A 26,044-nucleotide genomic window follows, 5' to 3' on the forward strand; every position below is an offset into this window, starting at 1 on the left:
GCCATCCTGCAACACCACCCATTCCATTGAAAAAAGAAACCTCTGGAACCCTTCCTCTGAAAATTGCATCACTATCTGACCAGTAATGTGACTCCACGTGCCGGCCAAACACACTCCTGCAGTTGGCCTTCAAGAATCTGTAATTTCCTGTGTTTTTCTCATTACACCACCACTGCCACTGTGCTCTCCACTGTTTGATCTATAGTTGCTTAACGTTTCATCACCGGAATCTTGCCACCAGCGACTCACGCTCTCCATGTGCCGGCGTCGCATGTGAGGAAGTCTCCCAGTGTCATCTGCAATTTCCTGTCTTGTGAGAAATTGTACCAGCCACTATATTTTGGGTTTTTTTCATGATATTTTGATCTGCAGCATGACATTTTAATTGTGGACACAATGTATTACAAGCATGTGCAATAATTTAACATGAAAGGTAGAAATTGAAGAACTAATGTACCATTGGCACTTTGGAGCGTGGATTTGTCACTGCCAGCAATAACAAATCAGTTTGCGCCTCTGTGTTTGTGAGTTTTCTTTGTGAATTTGTTTCATTTAAGCACAACAATCAATATCAACGGTGCATTGAACATAATTTTTGAGAAATTCGGAGCAAGTCTTGTGGGCAAATTGTGTTAAGGCTTTTGGTGATATATAGTTGCAGTATATATGAAAAAAACCAGCAGTAGGGCAACAACTTACCAGGAAAATGAATGCCTTTTGTCATACTCTTAGCATATTATTAAGCCATTCCACACCTTTCTTATGTCCGGGGAAAAAGGGTATGCAAATTCATTTTTGATGGAAGATGTCCTGTGGATGTGATTTCTAGAAACGCAATAACTTGTATGCAACTTTTAGGAGCCCCAACCAAAGCCTTATGTCATCTTGGATTGATAGCACTACCTTATATGTTTGTGAAAGATGTTTGGTTCCTATCCAAATGGGTTATTTTTTTCATAGTATTTGGTGTGGTATCATACCCATGAACATTGGCCATGTATTCCTTCGTTGGATGATTTACTTGTGATTCAAGGACTTGAGAACACACGTCTTCCACCACAATGGAAAGAAAATCATTATGACACCCACTCTACTAATCAAACAACACAAAGAATCAGCCACGACTACTCAACTTGAAGACACTATGAGCAAGGAAATGCAAGTGTCTGAAGGCATCCAAAGCCATTCATACATTCCTATTGCGCTGTGTTTTTTTCTCTCGTTATAGGATCGTGCAAGAGGAAGCTCAAATGATAGAGAGGATTATGAGGGATTTTCTTAAGTCGGGTGTTTGGAGACGAGATCATTTGGTTAGGTTGGAGGTGGTGTGTAGGTTGAAGGAAGAAGGTGGGTTTGGTCTTGCTAATTTGGTGTCACAAAATAGTGTCTTGTGGGCTAAATGATCGTGGAGGTTTCCTCCTTCAAGGCGAATTCTCTTTGGAACTGTGGCACATAGTAATAACAAGTAAATACGGCTAACGACATAATGGATGTGATGCTAATTGGGATGTTAGAAGCTCTTTTGAGAGTCCTTGAGGTTCATTTCTTAGATTTATCCTTCTTTGTTGCTCTTAGGAGCTTCAGTTGGGGAGAGGTAACCATATTAGGTCTTGGGAATGTTTCGGTTTGGCGTGGTGGCATTATCTTCTTCCTTTGCTCGGTTATATTGTCATTCTTCCCATTAAAATGATGCGATTTCCATTCTTGAGGGTGATTACTTCTCTTGGGATTTTCATTTTGCAAGGGATGTGACTGATAGGGAGTGGAGAAGGAGCTGTATTCTTTACTCATCTTACTGAAGGACTCCCATATATCTACAAAGAGTGCGGTTGAGCATGTGGGAGGCTAAAATTAATGGCATTTGTTTGGATGGTGGCCCTTAATAGGGTTAACACCAACAACTACTGCAGAGTGGGAGGCCTTCTAAAGCTCACTGAATATGTGTTTAATGCGTGGAAATAGTCTAGTGGATGTGTCTCACATGTTAATTCATTGTTTTTTCTTAAAACTTGTGGAATACATTTTTTTGGGGTGCTTGGAGAAATGTGTGTCTCCAAAATCAATGGAAGATCTGTTGACTATTTCCTTTGCTGGTTTTGGGAAAGGTAAGGATGCTAAAAGGTTGTGGAGATGTTCTTTTTCTGCTGCATTGTGGGGAATTTGGTTGGAAAGAAATGCTAGAATTTTTCAGGTAGATGAGTGGGATTTCTCTGGTACAGGATTTGATACTTTACTTCTCTTTGGGCCCATAGTACATGCTGTTTAAATGATTGCTGTTTTCAAGATTTATTTGAGTCTAGTTAGCTAGGTTGCTTCCCCCCTGGAACTGCAACCATTGCACATACCAATTTGAATAGAAATGCCGACACAGATTTGTGAACCATCAACAAAAATATTCAGAAATTTCAAAACAAATAACAAGAAAAATTGCCGACATTTGTTGATGTTTGAGTTTGAGCTATGGTTGAACATTGGTGGAACCATTAGAGAGATGGTATTGTGAAATTGCTGCCACAAACTGCAGCCTGAAGCATGCGATTGTGAGAGAAGAGGGCTGCAAAGCTTGCGTGTGATTTTGTCCATCACTCTGGCCTCCTCCTATTGCAATTGTAGATGGATTTGAGCACAGAGAGTAAGGAATTACCCCCCAGCCCCATTTTTGTGCGAAAAGGAGGAATGCCAGTAATGTTTGGGATGTTTATTTGAGTACAGCTCATAATTACTTTTTTTCTCCCCACCTTAGTATGTATAGCTCATAATTAAAAATTTAATTTTTCATATTGATTTGTTTACTTGAAAACTCTACAACTTTGTTCACTTAGTAATATAATATTATTGTTAAAAAATAAACAAATTAATTGACATCAAAATAAATAAATCAATTTACTGATTAATTGTTGTTTATTTATAATTTATATGGTTTGATTGGGTAAGAATAATATAGATGTTTTTCTATATTCTATATTCTATCGTAATTAAATAATTCAAAACCTACTGCAATCCAACATAATGTATTTGACTAATAGACCCAAATAGGTGGTTCAAGCATACCACAACCCAGAATGGCACATTGAATTATTGACTAAACCTACTCTCCAGAAACCACGTACCTCTTAAGTAGAGTACCTGTTCCATACCATCACCGAAGATGCACAGCGTTCTGGGTAACCATGCATCAGAGATTGGAGTGCTTTATTAAGGTGATGTAGTTTTATTTTCTTTATTTTTGTTTGAGATTTCTTTTTTTCTTTTTTTGCATCTTTTTCTTCTGCTTTTTGAAAATATTTCTTTTTCTCTTAAAAATAAGTCTGAAATCAAGAAACTTGGCAATAAATTTTGTAGGGTTGAATATGTTAAGGTAGATAAGCTGATGGAATGCACTTGTAAATAGTTAGAGGTCAAATCAAGAATTAAACTCATTAATCAAAGATGAACAAACCTTCTGTTATGTGTGAGAGTAAAAATCATGCTTTAGAAGTTTTTTCTTCCACTAGTCTGAAATAACATTTGTAACATACATAATCTTTTTTCCTGATCGGAAAAGAGAGAATTCATAAAAGGCACCAGAGGGGTGCCACCCATGCATGTATGAACAATGTCAAAGAAAACAATCACCTATAAAACTGGGTGTCAAATAAGTCTAGAATTGTGTCTATCATGCATAGGCCATTAAATCAACTAGTTAGTGTGGTAGCCCATCTGTCTTTGATAATAGTGAGCGACTTAGCTGATGCTTCAAAGGCTAACTTATGGTAGACTCCTTCTCTAAAGGTTCTTAATTGTGAGAATCTTCATAAGATCAGGTAGATCAGGGCTCTTATGTGGACTCTGGCTCTTAATAGGCTTAACACCAATGATTGGCTGCAGATGAGGAGACCTTACATGGCCATAAATTCAGATATTTTTGTCATGTGTTTGGAGGCAAGTGAGGCCAGCTACCATTTGTTTCTTTATTATCTAGTAGTTAGGCAGCTTTGGGTTTTTCTTTTCTCAGTTTTTGAGGAGACTTTGGTGCTGCCCCAGGCTACTGATGTTTTCATGTTGCGGTATAGAGGCTTTGGGAGGAGTAAGAGGGGAATAGTTTTATGGAGATGTGCAATTTATGACATTTTTTGGGCCTTGTGGATTAATGCAAGGATTTTCAATGGCAAAACAATTCCTTGTGTTGTCTGTGGGTAGAGTTACTTCTGTGTCTTGGCTCGTTCTTTGGGTTTCTTTCAAGGAATTTTGTTGTTGGATCTTCAGCAGGATTTGGAACGGGCGTTGCTGTAATTGTTTTTGTTTGTTTTAGGAGGATATCTTATCCTCCTTTTCTGTAATTTTCTTGTGTCCATATTAATGATTTTATTTTTCTATCAAATTAAAAAAAAAAAAAACGACCTTTTGGGGGCAGGTGATTTTCAATTAGATTTCCAGGGAAGATTTGCTTCTGTTTACTAAAGGAGAGAAGTTTCCTGTGGAAAGAGCTGACTGTACAGCTGCCAGTCTTGTCCAGGGTTGACTTTATGATGGAGGACCTCCTATACACCCTATGCTGCTCAATTCTATCTATATATATAAATTCTAATATTTGTCCTAAATCACTTTGGTTCATTAGGGGTCTCAGGAAAAGGACCTTTATACAATCTCTGAAACAATTCCACACAATTTTTGATCTCCTAATTATGTGCACTGCTCACAGAGGCAATGCCCTAGTTAATCCCATTGCCTACAAGCTGAAGGTGATTGCTAATTGGAGTATCTTTGTCACTGGCCAAGCTGAAAAGAATCAGAAATCTTGTGCTAAGAGGTGAGGTGTTACCTCAAGTGTCATCCCAAAAGTAAATATTTTCCTTGTTGCCCATGTCAGAGTTGATAAAAAGTGAAGAAGTGGGTAGCATACATCCAAGTTATTTATACAAGAACAACAACAACAAAACCAAGCCTCAAGTCCCACTAGGTGGGGTCGGCTATATGAATTATTTTCCTCCAATTTATGCGATCATGGACCATTTCTTTTGATAGATTTAGGGATATTAAATCCTTACTATCTCCTCCCAAGTTATTTTAGGTCTACCCCTACCCCTTTTACTGCCCCTCACAGTAACTAACTCACTCTTCCTCACTGGTGTACTATGTGGGTTACGTTGCAAGTGTCCATACCATTTGAGTCGTCTCTCCCATATCTTATCTTCTATAGGAGCTACACCTAACATACCGCCAATATGTTCATTCATTAATTTATCTTTTAATGTTATACCACTCATCCATCTAAGCATTCTCATCTTGACAACTTTTACTTTTTGGATATTATGTTTCTTCGTCGCTCAGCATTCTGATCCATATAGCATAGTTGATCTTATAGCTGTCTTATAAAACTTCCCTTTCAATTTTAAGGGTATTCTATGATCACAGAGCACACTTGAAGCACTTCTCCATTTTACCCAACCTGCTTTAATTTTATGCATTACATCATCTTCAGTTTCTCCTTCAGCTTGCATAATAGATCCAAGGTATCAAAATCTACAAGTGTTATTTATTTCTTCATCATCAAGTTTAACTTTGTCTCCAATATTCCTCCTATCATTACTAAAATTACATTTCATATATTCTATCTTATTTCTACTTATCCTAAGGCCTCAAGATTCCAAAGCTTCTCCCCATAATTCTAACTTAGCCTCTACTTTGTCCCTAGTTTCATCAATTAATGCAATATCATCTGCAAACAACATAGACCATGAAACCTCCTTTTGAATACTCTTAGTCAATTGTTCCATCACTAAAGCAAAAACATAAGGACTTAAAGCAGATCCTTGATGTACACCTATGGTGTTGGAAATTCTCTAGTTTCTCCATCTATAGTCCTTATACTAGTCATTACTCCATTGTACATATCCTTAATTACATCAGTATATCTACTACATACATCTTTTTGTTCCTAAAACCCACCATAAAACTTCCCTAGGTATCCTATCATATGCTTTTTCAAGGTCAATAAATATCATATGCAAGTTCCTCTTCTTTTCCCTAAACTTTTTTATTAATCTTCTTAAAAGATATATAACTTCTGTGGTAGATCTCCCAGGCATAAAACCAAATTGATTTTCTGAGACCTTCGTTTCTAACCTTAATCTTTTTTCAACTACCCTTTCCCATAGTTTCATCGTATGACTCATAAGTTTAATTCCACGATAGTTATTAGAATTTTGAATATCTCCTTTATTTTTGTATATAGGTATTAAAGTGCTTTTTCTCCATTCATCTGGCATTTTCTTAGTTTTTATAATTGTATTAAATAAATTAGTTAACCATACAATTCCGTTATCACCTAAGCATTTCCAAACTTCAATTGGGATGTTTTCTGGTCCCATAGCTTTCCCATTTTTCACCTTTTTTAGTGCAAACTTAACTTCGTTAATGCTAATTTTGCGAATAAATTTCATATTTTTAGTCTTTTCCTCATTTGACAATTTTAAGTTTAAGACTTCTATTTGGTTTTCATTAAACAACTTACTAAAGTAGCTTCGCCATCTTTCTTTAATATCTTCATCCTTAACTAAGACAATGTCATCCTCACTTATTATACATTTTACATTTCCTAAGTCCTTACTCCTCCTTTCTCTAGCTTTAGCAAGTTTAAGTATATCTCTTTCCCCTTCTTTTGTATCTAATCTATCATACAAACTATTAAATGATCTCTATTTAGCTTCACTAATGGCCTTTTTTGCATCTTTTCTTAACTCCTTATACTTTTCAAAGTTATCTCTGTTTCTACATTTTTGCCACGTTTTATACCAAATTCTTTTTGTCTTTATGACTTTTTGTACATCTTTATCCCACCACCAACTTTCTTTGCTATTCGAGAATCTTCCCTTTGATTCACCTAAAATCTCTTTTGCTATCTATTTAATAAAGCTATCTAATCTGCTCCAAAGAGTATTTGTATCTATCCCATCCTCTATAGTCCAATTCCCATCTTTGATAATTTTATCTTTAAATTTTATTTTATTTTCTCCTTTTAGGTTCCACCACCTAGTTCTCTTATACTAGTTTATTTTATACTTTTTCTTCCATTTTTTAATACATATATCTAACACTAAGACTATATTGTGTGGTTAGGCTTTCACCTGAAATAACTTTACAATTCTTGCATGATAAACGATCTACCCTCCTAGTTGAAAAAAAATCTATTTGACTTCTATTTTGTCCATTTTTAAAGGTTATTAAGTGTTTTTCTCTCTTCTTAAAATAAGTATTCATTATACTAAAATCATATGACATAGCGAAGTATAAGATTATCTTCCCAGACTCATTTTTGTCTCTATATCCATATCCTCTATGTATCCTCTCATATTTTTTATTATCCCTTCCAACTTGTCCATTTAGATCTCCTCCTATAAATATTTTCTCTGTCCTTGGTATGCCTTGTATAATACTATCCATATTTTCCCAAAATTGTCTCTTAAGATTTTTTGCTAAGCCAACTTGAGGAGGATAAGCACTAATGATATTTATTATCTCTTGTCCTAATATAATTTTGATTTTTATAATTCTATCCCCTACTCTATTTACATCAACAACACTATTTTTTAAGTTTTTGTCTATAATAATTCCTACTCCATTCTTATGTTTATTTTTCCTACTATACCATAGTTTAAATCCTGATTTATCAATTTCTCTAGCTTTCTCACCCAAAAGGTCCTACTGGGAGTCGAACCCAGGTCGCTGGATTCAAAGTGTTATTATTTATAACAAACTTAATTTGATTGCAGGAATCTCTACTCTTTGAGTTAAATCTTTATGCTTCTATCTGATTATGCTATGAATTGAGAAATATAATATGTTCCACTGTCTATGTTTCATTATTTCATGATTTGTTAGTTTAAATTAGAATTATGCTGAATAAAATAGTGCATAGTAACAGCTACAACCCTTTACGTAACCTGATTTAAAATTTGGTCAAAATCATTTAAGACATTAGTATGTTATGTTTTGGAGTCAAAACACATAACTAAAACTTCTAACAAGTTTGCTAATGCCATAATGAATTCAAAGGCATCGTATCTGTTGCGCATTAAGTAACCTCTGTGCCTGTTGTGCAAAGTGTGCAGATTGCATTTTTTTTTAAAACTATGGCCCAAAATTACGTTTTTAATCATAATTCCAAAGTTTTGAGAAGAAATGTGATTATGCAGACATCTTTTTTTAACATTTTAACATTCATAATCCTTCTCCTATTGTGATGCACTTAAAGAGCTTTGTAAAATTTTTAGTACTAGGATTGTATTTCCATCAATTTATTATAATTATTAATAATTAATTATTATTTTAAAATTTTATATGAACTTCTCATTAAAGTTTTGGTGCAGGTCATGCTATGTGGCCAGCCATTGTTGTGGATGAATCGCTCATGGGTACTCGGAAAGTTCCAAATAGAATGTTAGGAGGGAAATCTGTTCCTGTGCAATTTTTTGGCACCCATGATTTTGCAAGGTCTGTGATTCTTTTAGTTTGAAGTAAATTTATGATTTTCTTTTCTTCTCTTTGGTTCTTTATATTTTTGTAGATTATCAATTTTTGTGAGCATGTTTTTGTTGTAATATGCTAGACTGACTTTAGTATTATGTAGATCAATTAATTATCTTCCTTTCATTATCCAGGGTTACAAATAAACAGGCAATATCATTTCTTAGAGGACTTCTCTCTTCTTTCCACCTGAAGTGCAAGAAACCACGTTTCCTTCGAAGTTTGGAAGAAGCAAAAACGTAAGTCTATCTGTTAAAAGTCAGCATTTTTTTTCTTATCCCAAAAAAAAAAGGCATTATTTTTTGCCGACAGTAAATATTATGAAGCATATTGTGGAGTTATCATTTTATAAATGTCAACAACTATTTTTCTGTAATAAAACTGATATTTTCTTTTCATCTTCTGGTCCTTCCCATTCTGAATTCATTATACACTTGTCTGTTTTCTATCTATCAACCTGGTTGTAGTCTAGTCGGATTAAAAGTCATGTCCTTTGAGGTCATTTTGGATACCTTGCAGTTTGCATCCATCCCAGTCCGGATATGAGGCAAATACAATTCTTTATTTTTTTTTGGCACCCTCTATTATGGATGGTTTTTCTTGCCACTGTTTGTGTGTGACCGGGCACCCCCTTGGTGCCCTATAATGATTTTTATCATTGCTGAATCGAAAAATGGTTGGACATATGTAGCTATGTACTCAACATGGTCTTAAATTTCCACTAATTGTTGAGATTCCCACTTTATGCTACCATCGAAATAGAAATGGCTGCCAATTTCCATTTTTCAAAATTTCTATCAAAATTTCCATAACTCACCCAAAATTAATTGAAATCTCAAAATTTCAGTGAAATTTGTAAAACTTTTAAATACAGAACAAATTTTCCTTGAAATTCAAATTTGATTCAAAAAACTCAAGTTGAAAATAGTATTAATTTATCTTCTTTACTTATTGAGACTCAAGATTATTACAAGAAGGGTATGAATAGAAACTAAACACAGGTATTATCTATAAAATTTTAATTGACTATTTATGTCTAAATCCCTGTATTTGTGTGATATAATAAATAATATTCAAATGATATATCAATTTCATTTATATTAATTGAATATATTTAGTATAAAAAAGGGCATTCCCAGGCCACAAGGCTCCACACGTTGCCAATTGAATATGTTTAGTATCATTATTGTATTATAGTAATTGCACCTTATATGCAACATACCATCCCTGATGTATTTGGTTGCAATATCCAAATCTTCATTATTATATCTACTAATAGTTTCTAAACTTTCGTAAAAAGTTTCGGGTAATTACTGAATATTTCAATTTTTCATCATTTTGATAAATCTAAATCGAGAATGACATTGCTATCAAATTTTCTATTGAAATTCCGTACTTCTAAAGCCTCTTATTTGAGTCAAAATCAAAATTTAAGACCTCGGTACTCTTTTATTGTTTCTATTTCGTCAGTTCCTTATTTTTTTTTTAAAGTAAGGATTTGCCATATTTCTGCAACCTGTAGTCATGTCTTCTGCCTTGTGTCCTTATATAATAAACGTAGGGCTTGAAGGTTCTAATAGTCACATTTCTTCATCCTTTAGTTAGCATATTAGGGTTTGTATAATTATTCCTTGTTCCTACACATTTTAACCTATTATGTCTTCCTTGTAGTATGGGCGTTGTTGGTATTCTTGCTCTAGATGCATTTTATGCTTGTTTTTCGTGTATCATGATTCGTGATAGCATTTTCCCTGGAGCTAAAAATTGTTATCTCACTAAGCCTTCAATTTTTGGAATGGATGTGATGACTTTAGGATTATATATATTTTACCAGGTATCTCAGTGAACAAAAGCTTCCCGGAAGAATGCTGCAATTGCAAAATGGGACTGAAGATGATGATTGTGAAAGTGCTAGTGAGGATGAAGGAAGTATTCATTCTCATGAAGAGGGAGATGATGAGATACATAGATCACTAGAAGGTCTTAGAACTTTCCCATTTCAAATCGGGGATTTGGAAGTAAAAAGCCTTGGTAATTTTCAATTTATTTTAACCTGTCACTGCCTTTTCTGAAATATTTATTCCGACATACTGCTTCATGAGCATTTCTCCTTTTGTTCTTGTCCTAATAAGACTAATAAATAATGAGGGAGAAGTTTCTATTGGGTTCAACTGTTCATGGATATGGCACATGCCTTTGTGTTTATTTATTTATTTTGATAGGAAAACATGCATTTGTGTTTATGTAATGTAATTTCAAGACACTAGAATCACAAAATGTACTTGCATGGATTCTTTTCTGTCCAAGCACTTGCAGAGTTCTAGAATATGTTACTACATATGAAAAATCAGAGTGTTGGTTTTTTGTCCTGGATATCATTGAGAACTTAATTAACCTATGGGAGGAAGTAACTTCTATTTCAGGTAAAATTGTTAAGGACTCGGAGTATTTCCAAGATGGGCAATTTATCTGGCCTGAAGGATATACTGCTGTGAGAAAGTTCACATCAGCAACAGGTGGAACATTTCTTGAGAATGTTTTGTAGTTCCCTTGTAGTAATTTTCTAGTTACATTTTTAATTTCATGTTACTCTAATCATGTTTAATTTAATTAATTTAGTTGATGGGATTTTTATTTTTTTAAATTTTGATTTTCCTTTTAATGTGTCAAGATCCAAGTGCGTGTGCATTATATAAGATGGAAGTGTTGAGAGATGCTGAATCAAAGTTTCGACCTCTATTTAGAGTGACGTTGGATAATGGAGTGCAGGTTAGTTGTATAATTTCATGAAAAATTTGAAAATTACATCTGCTTTGCTTGATTTTCTGTGGCTTTGGTATGTTTTATGTGTATTTCATTACTCTACTTTGTAGCTTAAGAAAGTAATGGAGCAAAGTCCATCTGCCTATATTATGCTTCCATAGCTTGCTTTGCAGATTCATGGTAAAAGACAACCGCCTGTACATTTTTTTTTTTTTGCTCTATGACTGGTTTGAGACAACAGATCTGCTGCTTGATTTCCTTCGTATGCACGATCCTTGCATCAATTCCATTATTCTTAATATGTTCTTACATTCCATTATGACATTAGCTATACTCCAACAGATCACAAGTTGCATTATTGAATGTTTTTTCATAACAACTAGTTCTCTTCCATGATCACAAGTTGTTGATAACCCTATAGTGGCTTTGATACCAAATGTATCAGACTCGCCCAACCTCGTGAGTTATTATCCTCTTTGGCCCATTAAATCTCATGGTTTTGCCCATAAATGGTGCCTTGTAAGGTTGAAACCTTAGTCTTTATGTGGTCCAGCTCTCCATGGTAAATACCCAATGTTGGATCATGAGACAAAGTGCACCAAATGAACTTCTCCATTTTAGCGAATCCTGGCTCCTTCAATAATACATGACATCCTCTTCAATGTTGTTCACCCAGTATATGTTTAAGTTGCCACCGGAAGGGATCTTACTTTTGGTTGCTGCAATCAACAACATTTAGGTCCCTGTAATTCTGTATTCTGAAGGATTCCCAGGCTGTTGTATTATTGAAAGATCAAACTGTTCATCCATTAAAGAGGTTAATTTATGAACCACTAAAGCTTTTGATTTATCAAACTGCATAGCTTGTTTGATTGAAGCAACATTCAACTCTTAGATCCCCATTAATATTCTTTCTTATATATGTGTACATTTATGTGAGGCATGGGGGCATGTAGCACTACATATGGCCCCAGTGAGCCATATATTACCTAAGCTCTCTTATTCCTGACTCTGCTCCCTCGATCCCATTTCCCAATAAACTCTGCTGATTTTTGAGTCTTATTGGGTATATTCTATCTACTATAGTGAAATCAAGTAGAAGAAGCAAATTTAACCATGCAAGCCATGCTTGTATAAGTGTTTTCACAATTCCAAATCTAGCTCTCTTATTCCTGATTCTGCTTCCTCAATCCCACTGCTGACTTTTATGAGTCTTATTGGGTATATTCTATCTACTATAGTGAAATCAAATTGAAGCTTGTATTGATTGGATATGGAAAAAGAAAGCTACTTGTTTTGTGTTTTGCTTGATAAGATGTACTGATTTGACATTGTTGATTATGTTTAGAATGAAACTTACCCAAGACAGGTTTTTCAAAGCTTTGGCATGTTTCAAACACAGCAGGTTGTTCCTAAATCTATGTCCTATGAATTTGATTTGGGTTGATTAGTTTGGAGCTTTATTTGGCCTTATGCCATGATTTTAACTCCAAAATTTAATAATGTCATGAGGTGAGCAATTTTCATGTTATCTTAAAATTAAGTTGTAAGTGCCACAAAAACCAAGTTCTGGTAATGTGAACTGTACTCTGAATTATGTGAAAGGCTGACAGCAAAGGTGAAGGCATCAGTCTTAAGGCACTGCACCCTGGAAAATTTATTTTTTAAATCAAAATGTGTGACCAAAGTATTTTTATTGATTTAAAAATAAGGAAGAATTAAGGGAGTGGCAAATAATTTTTTTAGAAAATTCAAAGATAATTTGCGAAGTACCTGCTGCCTTTTCTAAGAATACTAATGGGGCCTTTGGTAAAATTAAGTGTTAAGTGCAGAAAACTGAATTCAAATATAATTTTGTGAACCAATCTTGAATTGAATTTGAACTGATCACTGAATCTAAAATCTGAATTATCTTAACTGATTGGTATCTAATATTTGAATATGTATTGCTTTTCAATTTTAACCTTCTTAATGCTTAGGAACATAGATGTTTGATAAGTTCAATAAGCAATTGCATAAGATAAAGTTTTTAATTTAACATAAATAATATTTTTGTCATATATTTAATTAATAATTAAAAATATTATAAATAAAAAATATAATTTATTGTTTTACAGAAACAAAATTTATTGTTTTAATTTTAATCACTTGGGTATTGAGTTTTTTGTAATTTTCATTTTTATAATGAATAAAATTAGAAAAGAGATCTCTAAATCTGAATTGGACATGTTTTCATGTCTGGTTTCATTAGAGGAATTTTAAGAAAATTCAGAGCTGCCAGCAAATGCTCTGATGTCTAACCAGTTCACTTATTCAGCGAACCAGTTTAGAGATAGCCTCTACTCAGAGGCTATTCAGATCAAACAAACACCCCGACTTAATTTTATAAATCTGCTGTGTAATGCATTTGCCTTTACGTGGTTTGGATTTTAGACCGTGCCTCAAAGCATTTTAGGCATGCCTAATCTTATGGTCAATTTCAATTGATTCTTCCAAAATAGTGAGTGAAAGAGTGGTGTTTTACTCATTTAGAGACATTAAGAGGGTATTAATGTTAAAAGATGTAATTAGGTACCTCATTTATTGAATTGGTTTAGAAGTAAGAGACTAATTTATTTATTTATTTTAACAGGAAAAAACGAGAAAGCACCGACATGGTCTAGGAAACAGACATGGGTGTTTGACACGATACGTGTGCGACACATTGACTAGTCAAACCTTAAAAGTGCAACACAACACGATGAGGATCTAGAGATAAAAAATCCATATATGTATATTTACATGATTGTGTTAATAACACATTTTTTAGATCTAGATATGGTCATTTAAAGAAATAGTAGTCAAGCGTCACTGAATTTGCATCTAATGTTGATAACTATGGTCCTTTGAGTTTTGGACTCTTCATTCAGTGATGCAAGCTTTTTTGTTTTTGGCTTTCTGTTTTTTTTCGGTAACTTGATTGATGCAAGCTACAAGTTTGCTTAACTTGGATGATATGTTTTTTTTTTTTTTTTAGTTTTTAAAGTACAAAAAATATCTTAAAATTTGATAAAATTACAGCATGGTCTCAACAATTTTATTTAATTATTTCCTTGAACTAATATCCGCTTTGTCATGTAAGTGTTGAACACTTCAACTTTGCCTTCTCCAACATGTGTATAGAAAAAAAATCCCTAAGTGTCTGACTTTTGTCAGGGACGTGTCAAAGAAGTCTGGGCTTCTGATACATATCAGATGACCACTTCCTCCTTGATGAAGTGTTGGTGCTTCAGAGGCAAAAGGTTTCATTAATGGACACCAAGGTGGTGTTTATGCAAGTGCAAAAATTAAAATATCACGTACACGATAAGAGATCCAAAAAAAAAAAAAAAAATCTTAATGTAGTGTGTCAAAAAATGTTGCCCTCTAAAGCTAACATATATAACTTCCCAAACCATGGAGCCGTGAGAATTAATAGCGACATCTATACTCCTTTAAAAGCTCTTCGCACCACATAACCCAAGGAAGGGAAGATGAATGAAGGCAATGACATGTTCCCTCTTTACCTGTATTTATACGTGTCCATGTACAAAGCTCCCACTCAACAGACCCAACTACTGCACAAGAGAAGCCTACAAGTGACAACATGCTCCCCCATTTTTGTTTCCAAGAACAGTGCAATAAAATCTGGTTCGCTGGTTCAGCTGTGTTTCTGCCAAGAAAACAGTGTGTAGCTGTATTTTCCCCATGTGTTTTTTCTTAAAAGTTCTTGAGGCGAAAGGCTAGGAGTCTCGCTCGGAGTATCTATTTACCTATCCCTAAATGCTGTGTAGATCTTTGTTGGAACTTTGAGAAAATGATGGAACATTGTTTGAAAATGTTGTGCTAGGCTTGTCAAAATCGTCATCCATGAATAAGTTGATTGGAAATATTTTCACTTTACCAACCCATTTTGATTCTTATGGTTATTTTCATTCTTTTGTTTTCACTCGATATTACATATAGGGCTGCAAATGAGCTGATCCCAGCCGAGCTTTGTCATGCTCAAGTTTGTTCAATAAAATTTTACCTGAGTTCGAGCTTCAGCTGAGCTCAGACTGAGATCTAATATACTTTCTGTAGCTTGTTTATTATGCAAATGAAGGAGCTCAGGAGCCCTCACTGGAATGAGCTACTGAGATGCTCATACAGTTTGGTTCTTTTGGAACCTTTCTTTTTGAGAGACAAGAGGCTTTGTTATGCAAAAGGTGAAAATTGGCTCTTAATAATATTGCCTTAGAGCTTTATTGCCCCCCCAAGCTGGTCTATTGGCCCTGATGGCCTTATCACTAAATTCAGGTTATGGAGCTAAATAATCCTTTGCACAAACAATCCCTACTTTTTAGCCCATTACAGTCTATCTAGCCTTATTCGACCTTATTAAACTTGCCCGTAAGTGATTCTAATTCAAGCATATTAAACGAGCCAAGACCAAGCCTATAATTTAGCCACTCACGAGCCGAGCCCATTCATGTTCAGGTTTGGCTCATTTATAAGGAGCTGCAAAATTGGGCTTTAGAATCGCTCGTTTATTTGATGAACAAGCCTGAACAAGCTCTTACAGAGCTGTGCTTTTGAGCTGCTTGTGTGGCTTGGTTCGTTTGTAGCCCTACTTACATACCATTGAAGATGATATTTCCATCTACAATGTAGGATCTGAGGAAAATATCTTCATTTTCTATGGAGTTCATCTTGTAGGATATTATTTTTTTTTTCTGTTTTAGTAGCTTTCCTCTTTATTTAATTATTATCTAAATATTCCCTCCAAAGGAAGAGGTTTTTTTCCCCTTCCTTTTGGGTGAGTGAGGGAGGTCCATACAAGTTCACCACCCCAGACAAAATGAGAATAACCTAATATGACTCACATTAGATCAAAATTTCTTCACACTTCATTGATATCATGTTTTCACGTTGAACACCTAAGCCAAGGTGATGCCACTACTTTTTCCATACGAACATGTTCACACTTTCTGCTTTAGTTTATTAAAGCTTATGCAACCTACTTGGGCCCATCTATCATGATGCATTCTAATGCGCAAACAGTATCAGGCTTACACAGTATATGAAGTTCTCAGGAATTTGTTTTCCATAGGGATGGATATTTAGTCTGAAACCAATTTGCTTCTGATGAAGAAAGCCATTTATTGTCACACCCATTTAGTTTCCTAAATATGAAGTAATTGCACTGGATTCATTTTCAGTGTCTGGATTTATTTTTAGAACTTTGTCTGATTTATTCTTGTTTTTTTTTTTTTTTGTGGTCGGGGGAGGGGGGAAGGAGGTGTTTGGAAATAGATGGAAAACTGCTGAAACCATTTGAGGAAACAAGCTACAAATATTGGCAGACAGCCGTCAACATATTACTTTTATCTATTATAAATTGTTTTAAACCTCTTTTTTTTTGCCAATTTTCTTTCACCACTTCTCCGATTGTTGTATTCCTTTATTTTTTTTCATTTTTATTTTTCATAAAAACATTGACTTCTAGAAGTAGTTTCTCTTTTTTGTTTTTACTTAGCATTTTTCATATCCTTTAATTATTTCTTTATTTCTGTCTTGTGAGTCTACCTAGATCAACTTGATTGCAAGTTTCATTTTGCAGTTTGAAGGATCCACTCCATCTGGTTGTTGGACTAAAATTTACAGAAAGATTAAGAAGATGCAGAATTCTTCTTCTGATGGTGCTACTGCTGGAAATGGGGCAGCAAGGATTTTGGAATCTGGTTCAGATATGTTTGGTTTTTCCAATCCTGAAGTTTTAAAACTCATACAGGTACATCACTGCAGTAAGCATATGCATATACAAGCACTCTCTTCTTCTTCTTCTCCTCCTCCTCCTTTCTCTCTCTCTCTCTCTCCCCCCACTATTGTATTCTTATCCATATACCCTTACACACATATGTACAGATACTGCTTGCATGTGTACACCTGTGTGCATGTGCAGAAGTGAAGCGAAATTAAAGAAACTTGTAGTGCACGCTTTATAGACTGAAATTGTGCCCACACATGCAACGAGCAAAAACATGCACAATGTTCGATAAAAAAATTATGTATAACATTTTTGTGGCCAAGAGAAAATGTATTAACAGAAAAAATGAAGTGCAAAGGGATTGAACAAAAGAGCTGCCATCCAATCTCTTTGCATGTCGGGTAGCGACATCCCCTAGAAAGACCCAAAAGAATGAGGTCAAAAAGAGGCAAGGGAAAAACAAAACTTTATCTGATAGCAAATTATGAGAAGTTGTGTGGTCCTTGAATATTCTCAAATTCCTCTCAATCCAAAGGGTCCACAAGGTAGCAAAATCTGTGCATCTCCATAAAACCCTACCCTTATTTGTGAAAATCCCAATAGCTCACTTGCAATAAATCCTCCAACCCCTTTACCCCCACCCGCTGCCATGGACCCGTGGAGCCACCCAAGCTTCACCAAAACATGAGAACAGAGTGCACCATCGATAGCCACCTGGTGATGAAGGAAGAGATGTGCATTTGTTTCTTTGGACTAAGTACACCTGGAGCACATATCAAGAGTTCAAGAGTCGAGGCCTTATAGTATCGTTTTGTAGTGTGGTAGGTCTATTGAGAGATTAGTCCAAATGATGGTCTTGATCTTAAAACTAATTGTAGCTTCCAAGCGATGTGGGTCCAAGGACAATGAGTGGGAAAAAAATTGCAAGGACTTTTAAGGTGCTGAAGAAAAAAAGGATTTGGTCGATTTAAGACTTGAAGAATCCCCCTCCCAAACTCTCATCTTCCCTGTTAGAAGGAATTAAAGGCTCCTGAAGGTTGATCATGACGTTGAACTCATCAACCTTGGGAAACAATGGCATTTAACGTAGGAAGTGGGAGGTTATAGATAGGTCTAGATTTCATGTAATTTTATTATTAAATTACCTTTTTAACTCCTGGAATTGATTGTATAGCTTGAAGTAAACTTATATCTATATGTATGTATATGTATATGTGTGTATGTCTGTGTAATGATTATCCCTGTAAATATTTTTAATGACATTTATGTATGTACCACATACTCTGTTTCTTTCTTGAAACCTACCGAAGTATGCCATCAGCTACGGTATATGCTTTCTTTAGGTCAATAAAAATCTTTTGCAAGTTGGAGTCCATTTTATTTTTCCTAAAATTTTCCACTTATCATCATACACACACTCACACACACGCATACATACATACATTGTGTGTGTATAGCATCTATGGTTGATCTTTTTTTTTTTGAAACACACTTTTCTAACCTTAGTTTTTGTTCAATTATTCTCTCCCAAATTTCAATTTCTATTTTGAATATCCCCCGTATTTTTGTATATAGGTATTAAAGTGTCTTTCTAAGCATCAATACAGATGTCATCCAGCATACATTCTTTCCATTTCCATCTTCCTTTTTTTATCAGTCATTTTTCATCTTCCTTAATGCATACTTAACTTCATTAACTCTAATTATGTAAATATATTTGAAAATTTTAATTTCTCCTCATTTGTCAACTTTAAGTGTAGGCATTCTATTTGCTTGCACTAGATAGCTCATTAAAATAATTTTGTTATCATTCTTTTATATCTTCTTTTTAATTAAAACATTATTTTTATTTTTGGTAGCAAAAAAGTTTTATTGAAGATAGCAAGGAGAAAAAGATACAAAGAGGACAAGGAGTCCTCAAGCACAACGAGAGAAAAAAGGAAAGCCAGCATCTTCTTAATAATGCCACACACTTCTGGTTGACATCCTGAAAACAGCAGCCCTTGAAACAGCCTGCACTATTAGTCTAAAGAGAAGCCAAATACTGTATCCTGTGCCAAAGAATATCGAATGACACTCTTTCCCGAAAATATTCTAGATCCCATTTCCAATCAAATTCCCACTAAAACAGCACAAAGAGGACATCTCCACAATGAAACCCTGCACATAGCACCAATGAAACCCTTCAATTCCATCACCTAAATAGTTGAAACCCTAATCTTCACCCTAACTCTTTTCTCTACATCTTGGCTTTCTACCACTTTATGATTGCAGCCATCCGTTGCTTAGGTTTTCTAACAATTAAGACTCGTGTCCCTTCTGGAGACCACTTTTTAATTGGTGAATCATTATTGTGATTTGGTTGGTGGCTCTGTGTAATCATTTATTGTCAAGCATCTGCTATTGTGGTTTCTGTTGTCGTATTCAATTTTTTTTTCCTGATCTTCTTGAGCACCTGCTATTTTGTTTTTGCTCTCGCTCTCTCTCTCTCTCTCTCTCTCTCACACACACACACACACACACACACACACACACACACATATTCGAGATATCTCATGGTACATATCTTGCTAATATAAGTTTTCATGATATTGGCAGGAGTTGTCACACTCCAGACTGACTTCAAAATTCTCTGTTTCTAAGTCAACTTCTGGAAAATATCGAGACCTTCTTGTTAATTACAGACCTGTTCGTGTTGACTGGAAAGACCTTGATAAGTGCAGTGTTTGCCACATGGATGAGGTGAAAATGACGATAATTCTTTACACTTTTTTGGCTGTGCATGATATTCCTTAGACACTGATTATTGTTTTTGTTTGTCTCTAGAAGTTGTGACTTTTTTGGGCTGTTTGGTATTGTTTTTTATTTCCATTTCTGTTTTTATGTCTAGATTATGACTGTGTTTGCTTATGTTGCTAGTTTTTTTTGTTTCTGTTGTTGGTTTTTAGCTATTTTTGCAAAATTGGAAACCAGATTTTTTAAGGGCTGTTTGGTATCATTTTTGTTTTTGGTTTTCAGTTTTTCCTTTTGTGTATAGTGAAGAAACAGATTTTGTCAACATGCTTGTTTCTGATGCTGATTTTCTGTTTTGTTGATTTTTTTTTTTTTTGGAAAAAAAATCAATAGCTTGATTTTATGGGTTTTACTTTTTAGATGTTTTGGAAACTTGTTCTCACAGTATGATAATATCTAGAATTAACTTTTGTCCATGAAATCATTAATTTTATACTTAATTTTTAACTAAAATAAAAGTAAAATGGCCGTATGCATTTAAAATATAATTAAAATAAAAATATCCATAAAGTTTCTAGAAATTTTAAAAAATAAAAATATCATTTTTAAAAAATACTGTGATTATTTTTCAATTGCCATGTACAATAAGATTAATCTTGTAGCACAAAAAACTGAATTTTGAAATATAATAATTCAATAAACTAAATATAATAGTTTCTATTTTCATTATAATATTTTAATTTGTATTCTTTTATATTCTTTATTATCTTAATCATATTTTTTAGTCGTTATTCGATTGAAGGACCAAAATGAGCATTTTTTCCATCAATTTTTTATTTTTTATAAATATTAACCAAGCAGGTTGTTGTCTTCAGTTTTTTGTTTCTGTTTCTAGTTTTTAATTTTATTCTTGGTTTTCATTTTCATAATTTTTGACAGTGATACCAAGTAGCCCCCATGGTATTTAGCTGTGCTGGGAATTTGTGGCCACAATGCTTTAAAATCTAGATCTAACTTCTATGGATTAAATCATTCAATCTATACATAATTTTAAATCAATTTAAATAAAATAACTCTGTGAATTCTAAAATAATATCCATAAAATTTCTGAAAATTTTTAAAAAAGTCATTAAAAAATATTTTACTTTTTAAAATTGTTATGTACAATAGAGTTGCTCTTGTGGTGCTCAAAAGTGAGTTTTGAGATATAATAACTAAATAATATAATTATAATAATTTCTAATTCGTATTCTTTTGTATATTTTATATATTTATTATTTTAAGCTTATTTTTTAATTTTTATATGATTCAAGAACAAAAATGAGCCTATATCTAATTAGGTTTTCAATTTGTTATAGTTTTGGAAATATAATCAAATAAGTTGCGAGTTTTTCGTTTTTTTTTGGTTTTTATTTTTAGATTCTATTTTCCATTTTGATAATTATTGACAATGATACCAAATGGCCCCTTGGTCAGTGGGTGGGTTGACGTTTTTACTCCCCATCATACTTTATCTCTTTGTGGTGTGACTTTTTTTTTTTTTTCTTTCTATTTCTTGCTATAATTATGAATTTTCTTATTACTGGATTCAACTAATTGAGATTGATTTTATTTTAGGAGTATGAGAATAATCTGTTTCTGCAGTGCGATAAGTGCAGAATGATGGTAAAGCTCTTCTCATATTAATTATTTTTTTTCTTTTTAGCGTTAGTGTTAAATCATATGCACTAATTGGGACCTTATAATCATAGTAGCTGGTTGAAATCTTGAATAATTTTAGTTATTGGTTTTTCTTTGTAATAATCAATTCTGTGGTCTTATTTGTGGTAGCAATTATTGTTCAGGTCCATGCTAGATGCTATGGGGAGTTAGAGCCTGTTGATGGAGTACTATGGTTATGCAATTTATGCCGCCCAGGGGCTCCAGACTCTACACCACCATGCTGCCTTTGCCCAGTTATAGGTACTTTAATGTCATGGAAACAAATTGTTATGTGGAAGCATGGATTATGCAGCACTGAATCTTTGAATTAACTTTTGACTAGGAGGTGCTATGAAGCCCACAACTGACGGGCGATGGGCTCATCTAGCTTGTGCCATATGGGTACCTGGTTCGTGAGTATATAGTATATATTTTGTTTGATCCATTTGTATGCTCTGATGTGTTTACTTACCTAATTTGGTCCAGAAACTTGCTTATCTGATATCAAGAAGATGGAGCCTATTGATGGGTTAAGTAGGATAAATAAGGTAGTTATGCTGTTATTGAATGTATAATTTTTTTTATGTAGGTCTACCTTTTGTTCATGCTTTCCACCCCTTTGACGTAGTAGTTTTACTGTTATCTTTCCCATGTGGTTTTTGTATGGATAAATGAATAACTTCTGATGGGCACTAACTTTACCCACAAACCTTAAAATTTGTAATGATGGTAGATTTGTTCATGTTAAGCTGATGCATTTTGCTTTCTGTAATCCTTATGTTTCCATTTTTGCCTAGGACCGCTGGAAGCTTTTATGTAGCATTTGTGGGGTTCCTTATGGGGCTTGCATACAAGTAAGGTTATTCTTTTTAATATTTTTGATCATTTTAGTTCGTTCGTTTATTTGTATATGTTTCTCTGGGGACATTGTGATTTGCATTTCCTTCGAAGCAAAAGTTGATAAGGTTGGTCTTCTTGTCTTTTACAGTTTGGCTCATTTCACAAGTTGCTGAAGAATTTTAAGATATGCAAAATACCTACTATAATATTCACTCAATAAGATGGTCAATTCTGTCTCCTCACTTCTTAGACCAACTTGCCTCTTAAGATTGAATATTGTCCAAGCATCTGCTTAAACCTCTGAACAAAGAGTTATGCCCTTTCATTGGAGGGGGTTTGGACTTTAGAGGCTCAGTAGATTTTCTTTTGATGGATTGTGGTTTTAAGTAGCGGTAAAATTTTGTGTGATGGTAACAATTTGAGTAATAGTAACGATTGCCGCCATTCTGGATGTTAAGTAACGGGTAGCGGACACTGTGTCTTTGATTTCAATTTTTGCATTAGCGAGCTTCATAAGAACATATCGATTCACATGTTTTGATCCCTGAATCCTATATGCTAAATTACTAATGCTTTAAATGATTTTTGGTCAATTTTAATCACCTTGAATATAACATATACTACAAGTATTGGATGTCATCTTGGTTGCTTTAGTTGCTATTGGTGAGAAGAAGCAGTATTTGCTACTTTTCACTATGTTATTGATTATAAGTGAAATTCAAACTAAGAAATCATAAATATAAAGAAATATAAAAATTTCATGTTTAATATTCTTCTAGTCTTTCATGGAATTTTTGCTATCTAAAAATAAAAATTTAAAATTTAGAATGTTCGCATGTTAAACAAGAACGAAAATGCATAGAATAGAACATATTTCAGTTTCCAAACTAGGTGTGAGAAAAAATTAAAATGCATAGAATAGAATGTATTTTAGTCTCCAAACTAGGTGTAAGGAAAACATAAAATAAAATAAATTGTAAGAATTTAGAATGCAGACATGTGTAATTTAATAAGAGAAAAAGTTAGGTTTATTTGAATGGTTATTTAAAAAATGCGTATTTTGTGCCAAGGAAAATAAACCAAAAAAATGAATTTTTTAAATTAAAAAATCACTAGCTAAATAAAACAACTTAAAATTGAGTTTCTAAGATTCAATAAATGGGAAAGAGAGGGGAATGCGAGAAAAGGACTCAAAAACCTGTTTTAGTCATTCATAGCCAGTTTTGCACTGTAATGGTCTCTAACAGCCATTATGGTATTGTAACGGACCGTAAAGGTAGTTACGGTTGTGAATCGAAGTACTTGCGAGATATCACCTAGTAATGGTCTTGGAAGCCACTAATGCGTTTATGTTGTAGCTGTTACACACCGATTTTCAAACTATGTGATGGATAATTGGAATTTCAACATGTTTGTCATCACTTTTATTATTACATATTGAGCTTGGTTCACTTTTGGTGGAGAGAGGGAGCCCCCTCGGGGGGCGGGGGAAGGTAAGGCTGTTACAAAATAACCCCAACATAACTAGAAGTCCCTAAACAATCAGATTTTCCATGTAAAATCCCTAATTTTTGTAGCCTACGCACTGAAAAGCTTTCCTTGTTGTAAGAAGATAGACTTTGGAGAGTTTGACTGCAAATATTGAAGATCATCCTTCATTGAATGCAATATAGATGAAAATATCCAAGGGAAGAATTGTCAACTCACAATCTATAGTATCAAGTATCAACTATCAAGTTCATCCTATTGCTGGGAAATGAGTGTCATTTGAATAATATTCATATGATATGGTGATCAAGTTAATATGCATTAGATCTAAACTTTCTAATGATGGAGAAATTGCCATTGTAGTGAGCATGCTAGTTCTCGAAGAAATTTTGGATTTGTCTTGAGGAAAAATGCGGGCCAAAACACTATTGATTGAAAAATAGTTTCAGGGATCAAAGAACAGGATTGCTGGGCTCCTTTGATGGTTCTCTGGCTAAAGGGATATTAATGGTGATCAAAGAATGCATGGTGCATGGTAATCACTGATTTAGTCTATTAATAATGGGCTATAATTATAGTATCTTGTTACTTTTTTTTTTTAAAAAGAAAATGATGAATTTCGCTCTCTCATTCTTACCCCCTTTCCTCGCTTCCCTCTTGATGCTCTCATTCTTATCTGGTTTTTATCAATAACGACTATTCTTTGTCGTGAGTGAAGATGGGTCTTGGAGAACAATCTAGGTCGAAGGAAAATCCTTTGTTTGGCATTTAGAGAGAATAAGAGGGTGGTTTTGTTTCTTTGTTTGAGAGAAGCCCATTTTTTAATCAATAGGTCATGGTTTCTTTTGCATCAACTCATGGTATGCAGATGGCTTGTTGTTAGTATTGGGGTGTTTGGAAGGTCATATAATGAAATAAGATTTGGGAGGGTGGAGTATTGGATGGTGAATAGGTTGACAAGGAAAATTTTTGGTATTAAGGTTGGGGTGGAATGGGAAAAGATTTGCTGTTTTCATCCTAGGAGGTGTTTGACTATGCTTGGAGGAGTTTTGAGAGAGAGAGCTTTGAATGTTTTTTGTAAGGAGCTTTCTCGTACAGCAATCAAAAGAGGCCATGGAAGGAGTGTCTACATGGCATCGAGAACCTGATCATCGAGAACCTGATCATGAAAGGTAGTGGTAACATGGGAGAACGATCATCTCCTGTAATTTGTGGTGGGATTTTGCATAGGAAGATGAGCAGAGATGGATTGAGGAACTTTGAAGGAAGTGTTGCATAAGAGGGCAAGCACTTGCTATAGCAGCGTCTATGGTTTTGCAAGAGGACTCACAAAGGTTGAAATAAAGCTAGGCTTAAGGCACTTATTATGCTCAATTTTGCCAATTATTGAGTGGGCTATTCTCGGGTTAAGTATGGAGGCCCAAAGACCACCTTGGTTGGGAAATAAAGAAGCCCGTCTTCAATTGGCAGTGGTAGAGTTAATTGTGAGGTGGATGAGAGGAATTTGAGTTGAAGGTTAGAGCTAAATGGGTTTCCTTTCATCCAGGCCCAAAGCTCTAACCTCACAGACACAGTAATCAGCCCTTTTCAAGTTTTTGAAAGGGATTGAACAATACCAACATAGTCAACTCTAACACGAAGGAGCCAACCCTATCCTTTTTGTAGAACAGTGTTAATGCCACATCCATATTGGAGAAAAGGGGATCCTGGTTTTCCACAATGTAGCACAGGGGGATTGACAAGGTGATGTAGGACAAGTAAAGGATTGGAAATAGAGAGAGAAAGAAGTGCGAGAGAGATGAGTAGAAGAATAAGAAAGAACAAGGGAGAAGGAAGAGTGGCAGTAATAGATTAGGCAAAGATTAGAAGACACTAGAGAGTAGGGGGAAGAACAAAGATGAAGAGAAGGAGAAGAAAGAAGAAGAAGAGGAAGAGAGGAGAGGATGGAGAGGAGAGGTTGTATGAAGGAGAGAGGGAACAATTCAAACTCTCTCCTAGCATTTTCCTTAACACCATTCACTAACATTGTCAATGTGTGAAGACATGATGTGTGATCTCGACCATGGTTTTAAATCGCGGTAGCGGGTAGCGTAACGTAACGGTAACGGGTGTAACGGGAAGCAGGAGTAGCGGATGTTAAATAACGAGAAGCGGGTGTAACGGCCGTGAATTTTTTTGAAGCACGCACAACCTTGTGCATATTAGCGTACTTGCATGTTTTAAACTTTTAGCCATTCTTAGAAAGGG

General features: G+C 34.5%; 1 protein-coding gene across 9 annotated transcripts in view; it reads left to right on the forward strand.

Moving 5' to 3' along the window:
• LOC131152027 (histone-lysine N-methyltransferase ATX2) overlaps window positions 1-26,044 on the forward strand; it is a 125,964-nt gene that overhangs the window by 6,428 nt on the left and 93,492 nt on the right. For all 9 annotated transcript variants that reach the window (XR_009135816.1, XR_009135817.1, XR_009135819.1 and 6 more), the window contains exons 5-16: window positions 8,349-8,472; window positions 8,640-8,744; window positions 10,340-10,536; window positions 10,929-11,021; window positions 11,177-11,274; window positions 16,889-17,059; window positions 19,634-19,777; window positions 21,386-21,433; window positions 21,613-21,730; window positions 21,813-21,878; window positions 21,956-22,017; window positions 22,267-22,323. Coding sequence is in view for 2 of the 9 variants with exons in the window: in XM_058103606.1 (XP_057959589.1) it covers window positions 8,349-8,472; window positions 8,640-8,744; window positions 10,340-10,536; window positions 10,929-11,021; window positions 11,177-11,274; window positions 16,889-17,059; window positions 19,634-19,777; window positions 21,386-21,433; window positions 21,613-21,730; window positions 21,813-21,878; window positions 21,956-22,017; window positions 22,267-22,323 (1,283 nt within the window). In the remaining 7 variants the exon portion in view is untranslated. The remainder of the gene's footprint in view (window positions 1-8,348; window positions 8,473-8,639; window positions 8,745-10,339; window positions 10,537-10,928; window positions 11,022-11,176; window positions 11,275-16,888; window positions 17,060-19,633; window positions 19,778-21,385; window positions 21,434-21,612; window positions 21,731-21,812; window positions 21,879-21,955; window positions 22,018-22,266; window positions 22,324-26,044) is intronic.

The sequence above is a fragment of the Malania oleifera genome, chromosome 3 (assembly GCF_029873635.1).
Source record: "Malania oleifera isolate guangnan ecotype guangnan chromosome 3, ASM2987363v1, whole genome shotgun sequence".
NCBI classification, from domain to species: Eukaryota; Viridiplantae; Streptophyta; class Magnoliopsida; order Santalales; family Ximeniaceae; genus Malania; species Malania oleifera.